We start from the raw sequence: 19253 nt of genomic DNA, 5'->3' as shown, positions 1-19253 counted from the left end.
GATATTACTGTTGTTTTCCTGGCATATTCTTAGGCATTGATATGCATTGCGATTGGCCATTGCACACAGACGCTGTTCCAGCGCTCGGTTGCTTGCCGTTCCTGGCTTGATGGGCGGGTGGGCCGAGACGCGCGCGCCGGGCGCGCAAGGTGGAATTGAGACTGCTCTAGGTGTTTACGTGCAGCAGGACGCGTGAGCGATGCATGTCGCTCATGAATTATGTGCAAGAGAAAGACCATAACTTACGGAAGCTTTAAAGTGCCATTCGACTTGGAGACTTGGCGAGATGATTTATCTTGTCAAGTCAACATAATAGCTCTATCATGTCGACTTATCAACTTTATAAGTTGACATGGAGACAAAAATTATGTCAATTCGACATCTAAAAAGTTACATGTCGTAACGGTGAGATAAGGTATCTTGCCAAGTCAACATCGAAAAAAGTTACATGTCGTCATAGTGACATAATGTATCTTGCCAAGTCGACATCTAAAAAGTTACATGTCATCATGGTGCATAAGGTATCTTGCCAAGTCGACATCTGAAAAAGTTACATGTCGTCATGCCTACATAACGTATCTTACCAAGTCGACATCTGAAAAGTTACATGTCATCATGGCGACATAAGATATCTATCCAAGCTGATATCTAAAATACGGAAGCTTTAAAGTGCCATTCTACGGAACCTTTAAAGTGCCATTCGACTTGGAGACTTGGCAAGATAATTTATCTTGTCAAGTCGACATAATAGGTCTATCATGTCGACTTATCAACTTTATAAGTTGACATGGAGACAAAAATTATGTCAAGTCGATTTCTAAAAATTTAAATGTCGTCATGGCAACATAACATATCTTGGCAAGTCACATCTAAAAAGTTACATGTCGTCATGGTGAGATAAGGTATCTTGCCAAGTCGACATCCAAAAAGTTACATGTCGTCATGGTGTGATAATGTATCTTGCCAAGTCGACATCTGAAAAAGTTACATGTCATCATGGTGACATAATATATCTTGCCAAGTCGACATCTAAAAAGTTACATGTCGTCATGGTGAGATAAGGTATCTTGCCAAGTAAACAGCGAAAAAAGTTACATGTCGTCATGGTGACATAATGTATCTTGCCAAGTCGACATCTAAAAAGTTACATGTCATCATGGTGCATGAGGTATCTTGCCAAGTCGACATCTGAAAAAGTTACATGTCGTCATGCCTACATAACGTATCTTGCCAAGTCGACATCTGAAAAGTTACATGTCATCATGGCAACATAAGATATCTATCCAAGCTTTAAAGTGCCATTCGACTTGGAGACTTGGCGAGATAATTTATCTTGTCAAGTCAACATAATAGCTCTATCATGTCGACTTATCAACTTTATAAGTTGACATGGAGACAAAAATTATTATGTCAAGTCGATTTCTAAAAATTTAAATGTCGTCATGGCAACGTAACATATCTTGCCAAGTCGACATCTAAAAGGTTACATGGTGACATAATGTATCTTGCCAAGTCGACATCTAAGAAGTTACATGTCGTCATGGTGAGATAAGGTATCTTGCCAAGTCAACATCGAAAAAAGTTACATGTCGTCATGGTGACATAATGTATCTTGCCAAGTCGACATCTAAAAAGTTACATGTCATCATGGTGCATAAGGTATCTTGCCAAGTCGACATCTGAAAAGTTACATGTCATCATGGTGACATAAGTTATCTATCCAAGCTGATATCTAAAATGTTACATGTCGTCATGGTGACATAAGATATCTTGCCAAGTCCACATCTAAAAAGTTACATGTCGTCATGGTGACATAAGGTATCTTGCCAAGTTGACTTATAGAAAATTACATGTCGTCATGGCGACATAACGTATCTCGCCAAGTCGACTTAAATGATTGTTTTTATTTTGTCAACACCATGCGCGCACGTGGTCGAGATCTCGTGAAGAGTGACCTATTACAATACTAACAAAGTCTATTAACTTGTCAGCCGGCTTGTCAGTCTAACAAGTTAGTCTCTTTACCAACTTAGTCTTAGTAACAGCTAAATCATGGATTCCGAAAAGGAGGCCGAGGACAGCATGATTCCCATACTCTTCAAATATGGGCACACACTCTGCCTTCCATGCAGCACATTCCTTGAAGAGAATGAAGGAAGAGATTGCCCATTTTGCAAGCAGAAAATACAGTCTGTTCGCAGTTTGTATTATTAGCTACCTTAGACCTTAGTTTGTGTCTGAAAGGGGTGCATTAATGCATAATGATCTCCCAGTTCATGCCTCTGTGGCAGTCCTCGATAAAAGGGGAATTCCACCCAAGTCAGTCCAGTGTTTCTACAGTGTGTTCCTAAAAAAGGGAAACCAAACCCCAAAGGTAAATTATATCACAAATGCATAGGTTTTTTTGTGTAACTTGTGTGCTGGATTAAAAAGTAGCTCATTAAGTTAAATTTGACACCTTGCTTGCGTCAACATTGCCATGGGTTTTGTTACAGACCGAGTAAGGTTTCTTTGAAGGAAAATGATACAACATCTACTTTTTCCAAGTTTCAAAAAACCCTAACTCTCTAACTCATGTCAACGTTGACGCAAGCACGGTGTCAAATTAAAGCTGGAGAGCTCCTTTTTATTCCATTATACAAATTACAAGAAAAAAAAAACTATGTATTGTTCAGTTGACTTTTGAACTTGCTTTTCCTTTTTAGGAACACTCTGTATGAAAGACGATGAATCTAAAAAAATAATTGATCCAATCATGAGTACATACGTACGGAAGCTTTAAAGTGCCATTCGACTTGGAGACTTGACGAGATAATTCATCTTGTCAAGTCAACATAATGGCTCTATCATGTCGACTTATCAACTTTATAAGTTGACATGGAGACAAAAATTATCATGTTAAGTCGATTTCTAAAAATTTAAATGTCGTCATGGCAACATAACATATCTTGCCAAGTCGACATCCAAAAAGTTACATGTCGTCATGGTGTGATAATGTATCTTGCCAAGTCAACATCGAAAAAAGTTACATGTCGTCATGGTGACATAATGTATCTTGCCAAGTCGACATCTGAAGAGTTACATGTCATCATGGTGCATAAGGTATCTTGCCAAGTCGACATCTGAAAAAGTTACATGTCGTCATGCCTACATAACTATCTTGCCAGGGGCGGATCCAGGAATTCCATAAAGAGGGGGCGCGTTTACAAAGTTAAAGGGGGGGCTGGGCGCACGCACCCATCCCCCATGTTTCTCTTTGTATTTCTTTTGTTTCAACAAGAAATAAAGGGGGGGCGTGCGCCGGTTGCGGTCGTCCCGGGATCCGCCCCTGCTTGCCAAGTCGACATCTGAAAAGTTACATGTCATCATGGTGACATAAGTTATCTATCCAAGCTGATATCTAAAAGATTACGTCACTTTCAGGTCGTCTTGCCTCTCTTAACAAACAAACCTTGTCGCCGCCCCTGCTAGATGGGCACATGAAGTAATAGTATATGGTATCGAAAAGAAAGAGCTAACGGACTGTAATGTCTTTTTTTTTAAGTAAAATGACGAAAAATACAAGGAAATCAATACCATACAGTGTAGGTCTAAAGGCCTATCAGCACAATGAACAAACACTATTTGCATAATATCCTACTAAATTATAATATCAAATTATATAGGCCTATATATAAAAAATTAGAAGAACAGGCTCGATTTTACTCGAGGAAATTTTTGCTTCAGGTGGACTTGGCCTATTTATAAAACTTACGTCACATCATCCCAGACAGGGGCGGCGCCAGGGTATTTTCATGGGGGGGGGGGGGGTAAAACGAACTATAGATGGCCTTATTTTTTTTTTTCAATTGAATAAGAGGGGTAATAGATGATGATGATGATGATAATAATAATGATAATCATAATCATAATCATAATCATAAATAACAACAATGATAGTAATCATAATCAGTCATAATCATAATAATTATAATAATAATTTTAATCATAATAATAATAATAATAATGATAATCGGATTTATAAAGTGTCTTTCCAGCGCTGAATCATTTTTGCCCCAGCTTAGCACGAACTTCTGTTTTCAGGCATGGGTCGAGCGCAGCACAATGTACAGTATATAGTATTCTTTCTTCTATCACTTTTCTTCCTCTTTTTTTCCTCTCTCTCTCTCTCTTCTCCTCTGTTTTTCTTTGCTGTTTGAAAAATCATAAGGGCACTGCCCCTCACCCCGGAACCCGTATGGTTTGTAAAGTTCTGTCTGTTGTCTGTTTTCGTACAGAGCACTTCTTACGAACATGGACAAAACGTCTGATTTTACAAGCCGCAAGGGCCCCGGAGTGATTTGTAACCAGTGCTTGAGGATGGTTAGTCAACTCAGCAAGGGATCGAACAATCTTACCGCCCTCGCTAAATAATAGTTATGGGATTTCATTTTATGAAATGTAAATTTCGTCAGTCCATAGATTTTCGACGGTGCAAATGAACCGGGAAAATGAACGGACACATTTACCGACAGAATTTTGGTCATTTACCACCGGAATTGAGAAAATGACATTTCTGACTTATGTAAGAACATTGTCATTTCCTCGGTTCGCACCCTGAGAGAGGGGGATAGGAAATTATCAAGAGCAAGTAAAATATGGTTCAGATTTTTTCTCGTTTTTACCTTATAGTCGCCCCCATGCAAATTTGCCTAAAGCTAAATGAATGAACGAATGGCCACTCTAATGCAACTAAAATGTTAAATCAACATTTAAAAGGGTCGAGGAGTGACCACACTTTCAAAATGTTAGATTAACACTTTGAACATTCTAAAGTCAACGTAAACTAATCCAACATTTTGAAAGTGTGGTCAATCCTCGGCATGGGCGGCGGAACGAGAGGACAACACAATGGTTTGGGGGGGGGGGCAAAGCATTGTCCGGACACAATGCTTTGCCCCCCCCCCCCCCCCCCCACTCCATTGTTCGTCCGCTCGTTCCGCCGCCAATGCTCCTCGGCCTTTTAAATGTTAATTGAATATTTTAGTTTTAAAGAGTGAACGAACGCACAAGTGAATGAATAAATTAATGAATTAATAAGAAAATAGGCCTACATAAATAAACAAAAGGAGAAAATACAACTTCAAATTACACTGACTACTTCATTGTGGTTATAGATCTCTTTACTAATGTAAACTTCCGCAAAATTCTCCGCTTTTATTTTGTCATGTCTGATCTATGTTTAAATAAAAACTCTCATAAGCTCGAAGTGGTTGAAAGAGCGTTGTATTGAATAAAAACATAACATTTGTGCAGTTACTAGCTCTACAAATATGAACGAAATGCATATCAAAACATCCTTTTTCCTGTTAACTTTTTCGAGAAGTCTGCACATAACTGCACATAGGTTTAACCTTTGTAGGCTATGCCTATCAATACCAAGACCCCAAAACATTAGAGGCCCGCTGTTCTTAACTACATGCAAGATTAGAAATTATCAACACCATCAAAAATGTTGAGAAGACAATGTAGCATTTCTGTGGCTTCTTCATGAGGCTTTGGCACTGCGAAATTATCCAAATTGTTTCCAACGAGTTCTGAAAGCCCATGAACAAAAGTTGGGGAGCATCCGTACTAAGGAAGTTCACTGCAATACACCCGCTTTACTTCTTCAATATCATAATCAGAAAATTGCAGTGGAAATTTGTAGTCCCTTGATCCATATGCTTTTTGTAAGTCAACTTGGCAAGATACCTTATGTCACCATGACGACATGTAACTTTTTAGATGTCGACTTGGCAAGATACCTTATGTCACCATAAGCTTGGATAGATAACTTATGATGACATGTAACTTTTCAGATGTTGACTTGGCAAGATACGTTATGTAGGCATGACGACATGTAACTTTTTCAGATGTCGACTTGGCAAGATACCATGATGACATGTAACTTTTTAGATGTCGACTTGACATGATAATTTTTGTCTCCATGTCAACTTATAAAGTTGATAAGTCGACATGATAGAGCTATTATGTTGACTTGACAAGATAAATTATCTCGCCAAGTCTCCAAGTCGAATGGCACTTTAAAGCTTCCGTATGTACGGAAGCTTTCTTTTTTTGTAATTTGTGTGCTGGATTAAAAAGTAGCTCATTAAGTTGAATTTGACACCTTGCTTGCGTCAACATTGCCATGGGTTTTGTTACAGATCGAGTAAGGTTTCTTTGAAGGAAAATGATAAAACATCTACTTTTTCCAAGTTTCAAAGAACCCTAATTCTCTAACTCATGTCAACGTTGACGCAAGCATGGTGTTAAATTAAAGCTGGAGAGCTACTTTTTATTCCATTATACAAATTACAAAAAAAAAACTATGTATTGTTCAGTTGACTTTTGAACTTGCCTTTCCTTTTTAGGAACACACTGTATGGAAGACGATGAATTAAAAAAAATAATTGATCCAATCATGAGTGAATAAGGAAACTACACTCATTTACATTATCTAGTACTTCATTGTCAGTTATGCAAAATGGCAATGCTGATGAAATCACAATATTTTTAGTAGTAGTTCTCCATTCACATTTTACACAAAATTTCTCATTTTTCAGAGTATGTATTTTCACATCTTAAACTCTGAGTATATTTAGAACAGTTGTCACTCTTTGTCAAACAAATCCTTAGAATATAGGGTAGAAAAATGTAGCTTTCAAGAAAATTTAGAAAATGGGAAATTCATATGTACAGAGAATGCAATGGAGACTTGATGACCCATGCACCATAACGACATGTAATTTTTTGTAAGTCAACTTGGCAAGATACCTTATGTCACCATGACGACATGTAACTTTTTAGATGTCGACTTGGCAAGATATCTTATGTCATCATGACGACATGTAACTTTTTAGATATCAGCTTGGAAAGATAACTTATGTCGCCATGATGACATGTAACTTTTCAGATGTCGACTTGGCAAGATACGTTAGTAGGCATGACGACATGTAACTTTTTCAGATGTCGACTTGGCAAGATACCTTATGCACCATGATGACATGTAACTTTTTAGATGTCGACTTGGCAAGATACATTATGTCACTATGACGACATGTAACTTATTTCGAGGTTGACTTGGCAAGATACCTTATCTCACCATGACGACATGTAACTTTTTAGATGTCGACTTGACATGATAATTTTTGTCTCCATGTCAACTTATAAAGTTGATAAGTCAACATGATAGAGCTATTATGTTGACTTGACAAGATAAATTATCTCGCCAAGTCTCCAAGTCGAATGGCACTTTAAAGCTTCCGTATTTTAGAAATCGACTTGACATGATAATTTTTGTCTCCATGTCAACTTATAAAGTTGATAAGTCGACATGATAGAGCTATTATATTGCCTTGACAAGATAAATTATCTCGCCAAGTCTCCAAGTCGAATGGCACTTTAAAGCTTCCGTACTAAAAAGTTACATGTCGTCATGATGACATGAGGTATCTTGCCAAGTCGGCATCTAAAAAGTTACATGTCATGGTGACATAAGGTATTTTGCCAAGTTGACTTACAAAAAATTACATGTCGTCATGGTGCATGGGTCATCAAGTCTCCATTGCATTCTCTGTACATAAGAATTTCCCATTTTCTAAATTTTCTTGAAACCTACATTTTTTCTACCCTGTACTCTAAGGAGTTGTTTGACAAAGAGTGACAACTGTTCTAAATATACTCAGAGTTTAAGATGTGAAAATACATACTCTGGAAAATGAGAAATTTTGTGTAAAATGTAAATAGAGAACTACTCCTAAAAATTCCGTGATTTCATCAGCATTGCCATTTTGCATAACTGACAATGAAATGCTAGTTAATGTTAACGAATGTAGTTTCCTTATTCACTCATGATTGGATCAATTATCTTTTTTTAATTCATCGTCTTCCATACAGTGTGTTCCTAAAAAGGAAAGGCAAGTTCAAAAGTCAACTGAACAATACATAGTTTTTTTTTTTCTTGTAATTTGTATAATGGAGTAAAAAGTAGCTCTCCAGCTTTAATTTGACACCGTGCTTGCGTCAACGTTGACATGAGTTAGAGAGTTGGGGTTCTTTGAAACTTGGTTCCTTCAAAGAAACCTTACTCGATCTGTAACAAAACTCATGGCAATGTTGACGCAAGCAAGATGTCAAATTTAACTTAATGAGCTACTTTTTAATCCAGCACACAAATTACAAAAAAAAAAACCTATGCATTTGTGATATAATTTACCTTTGAGGTTTGGTTTCCCTTTTTTAGGAACACACTGTAGAAACACTGGACTGACTTGGGTGGAATTCCCCTTTTATCGAGGACTGCCACATAGGCATGAACTGGGAGATCATTATGCATTAATTCACCCCTTTCAGACACAAACTAAGGGTCTAAGGTAGCTAATGATACAAACTGCGAATAGACAATCTCTTCCTTCATTCTCTTCAAGGAATGTGCTGCATGGAAGGCAGAGTGTGTGCCCACATGGAATGAAAAAGCTGTCTTTCTTTCTATCACAGCATACCCCACACAATCCTTGTGATTCTTGCTTGATCAGGACCCATAAAAAGGGTGAGAGAAGATGAGGAGGAAGATGATCAAAATTAATACCATTACCATGGTATATATTTTACCAAAAAATGAAATCAAAACCATCAAATATAACAAGTGAATGCGTGTGTGTGTGTGTCCGTCCATGCGTCCGTGCGTCTGTCCGTGTGTGCTCAGATGTTAGAAAATGGCCGATTTTTATTTTGATTGTTTTATCTGATAGGCTTGGTGAGGGCTTCCAAACTTCTACACGAAATAGTGAAATTCATTAATTATGCAAATTCATGCAAATTTATTCAGCTAGGATAGATAACTTATGTCACCATGATGACATGTAACTTTTCAGATGTCGACTTGGCAAGATACCTTATGCACCATGATGACATGTAACTTTTTAGATGTCGACTTGGCAAGATACATTATGTCACCATGACGACATGTAGCTTTTTTCGATGTTGACTTGGCAAGATACCTTATCTCACCATGACGACATGTAACTTTTTAGATGTCGACTTGGCAAGATACACTATGTCACCATGATGACATGTACCTTTTTAGATGTCGACTTGGCAAGATACATTATGTCACCATGATGACATGTAACTTTTTAGATGTCACTTGGCAAGATACCTTATCTCGCCACACATGTAACTTTTTAGATGTGACTTGGCAAGATATGTTATGTTGCCATGACGACATTTAAATTTTTAGAAATCTACTTATGATAATTTTTGTCTCCATGTCAACTTATAAAGTTGATAAGTCGACATGATAGAGCTATTATGTTGACTTGACAAGATAGATTATCTCGCCAAGTCTCCAAATCGAATGGCACTTTAAAGTTTCCGTAATAACTAGATGGAAGAAATGTAACTAAATGTTAGATGTATTTCTTTTTTTCATCATTCACGGGAGGGGAAGGAAGAGTAAAAGAGGGAGGCATGGAATGAGACGAAGGACTAACACGTATACTCAGCATTCACAGCAAGCTCTCTTTTACACCAGCATCGGTAATTATCATCACCATCACTCAGGATCATTTATTTTTGTCCTTTTCCTATTAACATTTAGAAACACAACCACCAGCACACCGAAGTGACTGGGATCAAACTTCCTTCGAAAATACTGCAGCAAAGCGGTTAAATCACGAAAAGGGATGTACAGTGTGAGACACTTGAAAGAATTACTTTGAAATATAAAGGGAACGAATAAAGTGATATTAAACTAAAGAAATCGTACTAGATGAAATGTATGAGAAACGAAGGAGATGAAACAGTAAGGTACGCCGTAGCCGAAGTTCGCAGTACCGAACGCCACGCGAATAAAAATGAACACAGTGGAAACTCGGTATGACGAGATCCTTGGGACCAAGACAATAAACAATATAAAACAAAAGAAATGAATTCACTGGGACCAGAGAAAATAGTTTGTTATATGAAGTGTTTTTGTTGTATCAGACTCTTTAGGCCTAGATCTAGACCATCTATATCGAGTTTCCACGGTACACGGGAAACAAGGTGCGAGCTCTTTTCACTTGCAGTGCACATCAACACATGAACATTTAATCACGCAATAGTTAAAGACTTCCTTTATTTTTGCACCGACGTATCTTCTTACTCATTTGATTGAAAAATTTCTTAATGTTCCACACCAAAATATGCACCAGAGCTTTGATGAATTTTTATTTCACACAACTGCAATCGCTATAATCTAATCATAAGCGCTACATAGTTGCATTTTTTTTCCTTTTTCCTCTTCTACGTGACGCGTTATTTACTCTTGGTTTGCTGCAATTGCTCCGATCTTCATTCCAAGGACATTTGGTTATGGTTGTGATACGACTTTATGGCCCGAATTTATGAAGGTGGTACAAATGAAAACATGGTTTAAACCATGGACAAAAACCATGGAGCGCCAAGTGTCGCATGGAATATTTCGTTACGAAATCAGTCACTTTGTCGATGAAATGATTATTTTATAACGAAATGACAACATTTTGTAACTAAATGAACATTTCGTCCACGAAATGATAATTTCGTTAACGAAACGGTCATTTTGTTGACGAAATGACCAATTTCGTAACGAAATATTTCGTGCGACACTTGGCGCTCAATGGTTTTTGTCCATAGTTTAAACCATGGTTTCATTTGTACCACCTTCGTGAATTCGGGCCTAGAGGTTTAGTTTGATGAGAGGTTTAGGATTAAGTACATAGGGTTATATAAGGTTATGTTTGTGGATGGAATCAGAGAGGAGGGAAGAGAATCTTCCTACCTCCCACCTCCCGGTTTCAATTTATATTTGGCCTAAAGTGCGCAGATATTTTGCTGGATCAAGTGAAGTGTCTGCAATGCGTGAAGTTATTTACGCGATAAGCTATTTCATAGACTTAATACGTCAAATTTCACAATTAATTCAAATGCAGCGTCAATAGTGCGATGTTGTTTCGTAATAGTCGCACCATTTTTTTCCTTCTTCCTTTTCTTCATTTTCTTTCCATGACGACAAGTTTATCTCCTGTTGTTTTCTTTCCCTTTCAGCGACGCAATGATAAGCTAAACGCAAATGCGTTGATAGTGCGACGCCGCTCCATTTGTATACCATTATTTTCTTTTTCTTCCTCTTTTTTATGCCTCCGCCACGAAGTGGTGCCGGAGGCATTATGTTTTCGGGTTGTCCGTCCGTCCTCCCGTCCTTCCGTCCGTCCGTCCGTCCGTCCTTCCGTCCGTCCGTCCTTCCGTCCGTCCGTAATGAATTTTGTGGACAGGGTAACTACAAAAACATTTGAGGTATCCTAATGAAACTTGGCAGGTATGTGTATTAGAGGGTGAAGTTGTGCCTATCAACTTTTGGATGCACATGCTTAAGGTCAAAGGTCAAAAGATCAAGGTCAAATACATAAAATTTCACTATTTCCACCATATCTATGTAATGCCTAAAAATATTTTCTTGAAACTTAGTTTATACATGTAATACCAAATTGAAATTATCTGGTGAAAGTTTGGGGTCATGTGGTCAAAGGTCAAGTAAAAATATCAAAACTTCACTTTTTTTTCTCCGTAACTTGGAAGTTGTTCACGGTATCTTCATGGAACATAGTATATATACATGTACTGACTGGCAGTGATTATCTAGAGAATTTAGGGTTCATGGGGTCAAAGGTCAGGGGTCAAAGGTCAAGGGCAACGCTTCAAAATTTTACTACAACCAGTATTTCCCTCATATTTATGCAACGCCAGCAGGATTTTTTTTAACTTGGTGTATGCATGTATAACCTAATAGAGATTCTCTGGAAACTTTTTTTTCTTTTTTCTTTTTTGCCTCAATGGTCAAAAGGTCAAAGATCAAGGGAAAGTGCTGAAGTAACTTTTTTCCTCCATATCTATGAAGTGGCTCTAGTTATCTTGAAACTTTCTACATATTTATGCATGTTCTGCCTGACAGTCATTTTCCTATGAATTTTAGGGTCAAAGGCCAGATGAAAATGGTAACAATGTACTTTTCAATACAGAAATTGCACTTTTTTTCTCCATACCTTGAAAATTACTCAATGCATAAACTTATGAATGGGCAAAGTCAAGTCAAAGTCCTTAAATCCCCAAATAAATGCTCTCCTATTTATCTAATTAAACCTAGGTTAAGGAAGGTGAACATTCAACACATTTTAGACCAACATGTCATTTTAATATATTTGCCAATTTTGTGAAAGTGTAATCACACATTGTCCATATGTACTATAGACCTATTAGGAGAATCATGCATTATGGCGGAGGCATACCAGTCACCTTAGCGACATTTCTAGTCTTTTTTTTAAATTTCTTCTAAATAGCGTGATCTTTAGGGTTTAGAAAAATCAAACGAAAGGATAGAATGCGATACAAACCTACACTTTTAGTTACGTGATAAGTATCAACAATCAATATTATGTCATAAAAGAAAATACATTATTCACATTTCACATTTGACGCATGTGCAGCGTTGATAGTTGCAGATTCCGCTTCGTTTACAGTTACACTATTCTTATGCTTCCGCCAAGAAGTGTCGCCAGAGGCATTATTTTTTCGGGTTGTGCGTCCGTCCGTCCGTCCGCCCATCCGTCCTTCCGTCCTTCCATCCGTCCGTCTTTGGCCGTCCGTAATCAATTTTGTGGACAGCGTAACTGAAAAAAAAAGTTTGAGGTATTCTAATGAAACTTGGCATGTATATGTATAAGTGGGCGAAGATGTGCCTACTAGGTCGAAGGTCAAACGTACAAAATTTCACTATTTCCCCGTATCTATGCAATTTCCTGAAGGTATTTTCTTGAAACTTTGTGTATACATGAACTACCAAATAAAGATTCTCCGGAGAGAGTTTCGGGTCGTGAGGTCAAAGGTCAAGTGAAAATGTTCAAATGTCACTTTTTTCTCCATATCTCACAAATGGTTCAAGGCATCTTCATGGCACTTATGCATGCACTGACTGGCAGTGATTATCTGGGGAATGTAGGGGTCATGGGTCAAAGATCAGGGGATCAAAGGTCAAGGTCAACTCAAAATTTCACTGTTTCCCTCTTATCTATGCAATGCCCGCAGGATTTTTCTTGAAACTTAGTGTATGCATGTATTACCCAACAGAGATTCCCTTGGATTTTTTTTTACCATGAGGTTAAAGGTTAAGTGAAAGTGCTAAATTTCGCTTCTTCCTTAAACTTATGAAAGGGTCAAAAGTCAAGTAAAAATCCTCAAATCCCAAATACCTACACTCTTAAATAATATTAAATTAAACCTGGTTCAATGAAACTGAACATTCAACACATTTGTGACAAACCTGCCATTTTAATATCTTGCCAATTATGTGAAACTGTCATGACACCTTGTCAAGACATTGAACAATAGACCTATTAGGAGAACCATGCATTATGGCGGAGGCATACCAGTCACATAGCGACATTTCTATTTTTTTATGTGCCTCTTCTTCCTTTTCTTTCCATATTCTTCTTAATTACATGATCTTTGAAGTATATGTGGAAAATAACGAAAGGATAGAATGTGATGCAAATCTACACATTATTACCTAATAAGTATCAACAATTATATACGGAAAGATAATTTCGGACACTTATTTCACAATCACATGACACAAATCGCTGATAGTGCTATGCCGCTGACTCTGCGCTCAGTTTGTTCCATCAATACTTTCTTCTTTTCAATCTTTATTTCTTGCCTATTTTTTCTTCTTAATTGCGCGATTCTTGATATAAAAAAAAATAGCAAAGACTCTAAGTCACAATTTCAGCGACCCAAAGTAAAACTAAATGCAGCTTTGATAGCAGGATGCCGCTTTGTTATAGTTGCACCAACATTTTTTTTTTCTTCAAATCAATGTAATCCTTGAAATAGAAAAACGCAAAAGAAAGCATAAAAAGCGATGAAAACCCGCACTTTGTCGAGTAATAAGTATCCACAATATTGTCATAAAAGTATAAAGATGAATTCGGAGACTTTTAGGTCACATTTTCAGCGACACAAAGCGTTGACTGTGCGATGCCGCTAACTGCTCTTAGTTCGTTCCACTAATACTTTCTTCTTTTAATCTTTCCTCTTGCTGCTATTTGTTCTTCTAAATTTGTGCGATTCCTGATACAAAAAAAAAACGCAAAAGAATTTATAGGCCCCTATAAATGCGATGCAAAGATACGCTGTTAAATAAATATCAACAATCATGTCATAAAAGAAAAGATAATTTCGGACACTTTAAATCACTTTACAGAGACGTAAAGTTAAACTAGATGCAGCGTTGATAGAGCATAGATGCCGCTTCGTTACTACAATTGCACTATATTTTTCTTTTACGTCATATTTTTTTTTGATTTTTTTGATTTTGAAGAAGAAAAAATCAGACGAAAGGAAATAATGCGATGCAAACCTTCACTTTAGTTACATGATGAATAACAACAATTATGTCATAAAAGAAAATATAATTTCGGACACTGTATGAAAGTAACATTTTCAGCTATAAAAGCAGCTTTGAAAGTAAAAAAAAAAGAAAAGGAAGAAAATATTGGTGCAACTATAGTTGCACCAATATTTTCTTCCTTTTCTTTTTTTGTTTACTTTCTTCTTTGCTTATTTTTTTCTTAATATTGCGAGATTTGAAATAAAAAAAGAAACGCAAAAATAAAGGATGAAAAGCGATGCAAACCGGCACTGTATTATACGTGATAAGTATCAACAATATTCTGTTAAGAGAAAAGATAATTTCGGTGACTTTAAGTCACGTTTTCAGAGACGCAAAGTAAAGATTAAGGTAATCGTAGCTTTGATAGCGGGATGACGTTACAGTTGCACCAATATTTTCTTTTTTTCTTTAAATCAGTGTAATCCTTCAAAACAAGCGCAATAGATAGTGTAAAATGTGATGCAAACCCACACCTTATTAAGTGATAAGTATCCACTATTTTGTCATTAAAAAAACAAAATAATTTCGGAGATTTTAGGTCACATTTTCAGTGACGCAAAGCTAAGCTAATTGCACCGTTGTAGTGCGATGCCACTCCGTTAGTTGTACCAATATTTTTTTCTTTGCTTATTTTTTTTCTAAATAATGTGATCCTTGATACATAAAAACACAGAAACGCAAAAGAAAGTATAAAAAACGATGCAAACCCACACTTTAATAAAAGTATCCACTATATTGGCATAAAAGAAAATATAATTTCGGACACTTTCAGTCACACTTTCATGGGCGCAAAGTTTAGTTAAACGCAGCGTTGATATAGTGTGATACCGCTCCCATTAGTTCCACTGCAGCACCGGCATATTCTTCGTTTAATCTTTGACTTGCTATTTTCTCTACTAAATTGCGCAATTCTTGAAATTAAAACAAAAACGCATAGAAAGGATAAAATGGAATGCAAACATATACTTTAGTTACGTAATAGATATCGACAATCATGTCGTAAAAAGATATCCGGACAACTAAAGTCATTTCACAGTCACGCAAAGTTAAGCTAAATTCAACGTTGATAGTGCAATGCGGCTTCGCGATTTTCACTATTTTTCTTCTTCCTCTTCTTCATTTTCGTTCCCTATTATGTCTTGAAAATGGCGTCATCATGAAACAAACAAAAAAAGATGTAATAAACGAAAGGATAAAATGCGATACAACCATACATTTTAGTTGCGTAATAAGTATATATACAATGATGTTATAGACGGAGGGATGATTTCGGACACTTTTAGTAAAATTCAATTTATTAGCGACGAAGTTGTAACGCTATAAAGCAGCGTCGATAGCGCCACGTCGCACCAATTTTGTCCCTTTCTCTTTGCATGCTTCTCGCGCACGCGCATGTCGGTGCTGAGCGCCGTTTCTTCCCCTGACAACCCGACCACGCGTACTTTTGAACAGCCATGCGTAAATATTTCAAGCTATCTGACAATTTTCCGCTACGCGTACTTCATTTTTTTTTGCGAGGACGCTGGTTGTAAAGATAAATTATAAATGTGTCTTCTATGTATCGATCGTTCTATTGTATTCGAAATTACTGTACGAGAAACAACATCCTAGCACGTAAAGAGGACACACATGTTTATGAGCGGGCTCAAACGTTTGCACAAGGCAAAGTGATACGTTTCAGTTTCGTCCTTAAATATGGTCGTCGGACGAGGTAACCATACTTACACAACTTTTAAGGCTGACTATCATTTATTTTCACATACACATTATGAGCTGCCATCAAATTGGTGAGTTTGTAATATTTGCTGAGCGATACCCAGAACATCTATTGGCAGGAATACATTTTTTTTTTCTGTTCTTCAAAGAGGACCGCGGGACGAAACTTTTCGTGCTTCTTAACTATTAAATTCTCAGAATCAATTCATTTTATTACCCATTTTAGGCGATCCGGCCATGTCACTTCCTATCTCGATTCCGTTAAGTTCTTCAAACCATTTTTTTTTGGTGTGTGTATGTTTGTAGAATAATGAGTGGTAAATGAATGTGATATCAGCATCAGTTAAGCCAGAAAAAAACATGCTAACCGCACTCATATGTAACTTGGATAGATAACTCAAGCTGATCACAATAATGGTTGCAAGAACATGAAATTATAGCCGCAAAAGTATAAATGTAGACAAAAAAAAAATTGGAAGACAATTTCTTCAATACCTTGGAGATAACAAATATTGCATCTTTGAATATGAATCATCAAAGAAATATAATTTACAATATTAAAACTTTTTCGAATCATTTACCAGTGTTTCAATAGTAAGTGATGAAAGGAATCGGATTATGAATGCAAAGTATTACTAGATTCTCATGTTAGAAAAGTTTTAGGGAACGATGCCTTGTTTAATTCTCTACATGCAAGCTGATAATTTGTAATTCGACAGGGTGCAACCAACAAATAGTATTAGAAATTTTATTGATCATAGAACGCCTCCATAATCTCAAGACTGTTCTCTTAGGAGATTAGTATCAACTAACTGAAATGATATACATTTTGCAATATTTTTTTTAACGTCAGATATATCGGGGAGAATCGCCACAGGCCCCGCTGGGTCGGCGTTGGATCTCTCTTCCTTGCCATGGGGTCGGTCATATTCACCCTGCCCCATTTCCTCAGCAACAACTACCAATACCAAGAGTACGGGACAGAGAGCGACGGTATTTGCCCCACCTACAATGACTCTTTGAACGAGACGCAACCCAACTCGTGTCAGGAAGCTGAAAACAACAGTAAGATTTTGATAGGTCATGTATTTATTGACAGGAAATCAGGCTGCATATTCACCTATCATGTTCTCATTTTGGAGAACTTTCATCGTAAACTTCTTAATCCAAGTTCATATGTGTAGGTATAATAAAGGTTTTCCCGCCCAGTTTCATCAGATTTGCATTCGAATTAATGAAAAGGCTTTCAAATTCAAGCGATTTTGGTTCATTTTGATTCTTTCAGCATTCAATTTCCTTTCATGTGATTCTTTATAGATTTTTTTTCATTCAGCTTAGAGAGATATTCATTCAGTTCAACGACTCAAAGTTGGCATTCAATTTCGCGCCAGCTGGATAGACGTTCAGTTTCATTTATAGGAATACAACTTCGCACTTTGAAATATCAAATTCAATCAACATGAGAAGTTCCCATGCGTTTCTACGGTCCTTTCTTTTTTTCTCTGTGATATATTGGATTACTTTATGCAATTACATCTTTATTTCGAAGTTTCATTTGTTCAGTTTAGTCTATTAATTGTATTGTCTGTATAATCTTGTCTTCCACATTGAAAATCACCCCCTTACAGTATCAACGTAACATTACAGGAATTGCTATATCTGAAAATTTTGTCTTCAATCGAATTTACATTTTGATTCCATTCCTACTTTCTCCGTGTCCATATCATAAGTTGCTACAATCGGGCTCAGCTGTAGACCTGTTTCACCAAAGGGTTTCGCCAGTGATATAGTCTTGCTAGTTGTCAAAAGCTTCGCCCACAAATTCTGTCCGTATTCGAGATATTCATGTATACTCTTCTGATGTAGCAGCGTTAAAGTAGTGTATGAATATAATGTACATGTATGTGTTTTAATAAGGGGAGTTATACGAGCTTTTAGGCCCTATACTATCTCTTATAACGCAAAAGTCATATTTCAAGATACATTTGCATATTCAAATAAACGTGTAACTACGAAGAATATAACAACGAAAAATACTGTACATATGTTGTAAATGTTTGCCTTATCTTGAATTTTAATTCCTTAAACGTCTTCACGCCGATACTGATGGGAATTTGAATGCGTTACGCGTACATTTTTAATTTGAACGCCCATATTACATGTTTATTTGAGAGACTCATGAAATTGCATGCTGATGGATTTAAATTGAATGAAGTAATTACATTTTTGAATGTTGATCTCGGTATGGCGTGAAAACCTAATATTATTTGAATGTTTCAACCATCCAGCAAGAGGAAATGAGCGTGCATCAAAAACATGCTATAATACGCCTAGGAAAATGACAAAGTTTCTACTGACTATATCAGGAAAATATAAGGTTTTTAGTGTTGAGTAGGATCTGGTAATGTCAACCTCGCACTAGTTGAAGAAATACCCTTGATGGATTCAAACCTGTGTTGATTATTTTGTGTTATTTGAAATTCACGTAAGTCTCTAGTCCCTTTGGTTTCGACTAAAAGGAGAGGCTGACTTTATAAAAAAAATAACAAAGGAAGAAAGAGATGGAGAGATATGCGTAAAGAGAGTATATACAGTGCAATTGACAATGAATGTGGTTGTTGGTGTGCCTAGTTCGTTTGTGCGTAGCCCTATGTAGTGATTCTTCACTATTTGAATCTTTCTTTATTAATAATGATATTGTGTGCATAGTATAAGGTATCTTCATGTATTTATGTACAATTTGTATTTTGTAAACGGAAATTATAGGTCTTCGGACTTTTAACCCGTCTGTATGCTTTTGATGGCAATAAACATGATCAATTTAATTCAATCCAATGTTTTAACAAACAAAATGACTATCACACATTAGTAAATGGACCGCAAACTGGCGTGACATTTTACATATGCAAACATATTTGTCTTCAATGGCTTGAGTCGCGTTATCACGGCACAGTCATGCGTCGTTAAACCCATCCATACATACAATATGGCAACTTTTGGCTATAAGCCATTTCGCCACTCGTGTGTAAATATCAGAAAATGACCT

The 19253-nt window shown here is 36.8% G+C and overlaps 1 protein-coding gene across 1 annotated transcript in view; it reads left to right on the top strand.

Moving 5' to 3' along the window:
* Positions 1 to 19253, top strand: part of LOC139730309 (solute carrier organic anion transporter family member 4A1-like) — a 232162-nt gene that overhangs the window by 47733 nt on the left and 165176 nt on the right. Inside the window, exon 2 of the mRNA XM_071641184.1 lies at positions 17061 to 17272. Within this exon, the coding sequence (XP_071497285.1) occupies positions 17122 to 17272 (151 nt within the window). The 5' untranslated portion in view covers positions 17061 to 17121. The remainder of the gene's footprint in view (positions 1 to 17060; positions 17273 to 19253) is intronic.

Source organism: Diadema antillarum, unplaced genomic scaffold (genome assembly GCF_040938485.1).
Source record: "Diadema antillarum isolate AM-2024a unplaced genomic scaffold, OU_Dant_1.0 seq00000301_RagTag, whole genome shotgun sequence".
Taxonomy (NCBI): Eukaryota; Metazoa; Echinodermata; class Echinoidea; order Diadematoida; family Diadematidae; genus Diadema; species Diadema antillarum.
This window is presented reverse-complemented; position numbering and strand designations above follow the sequence as displayed.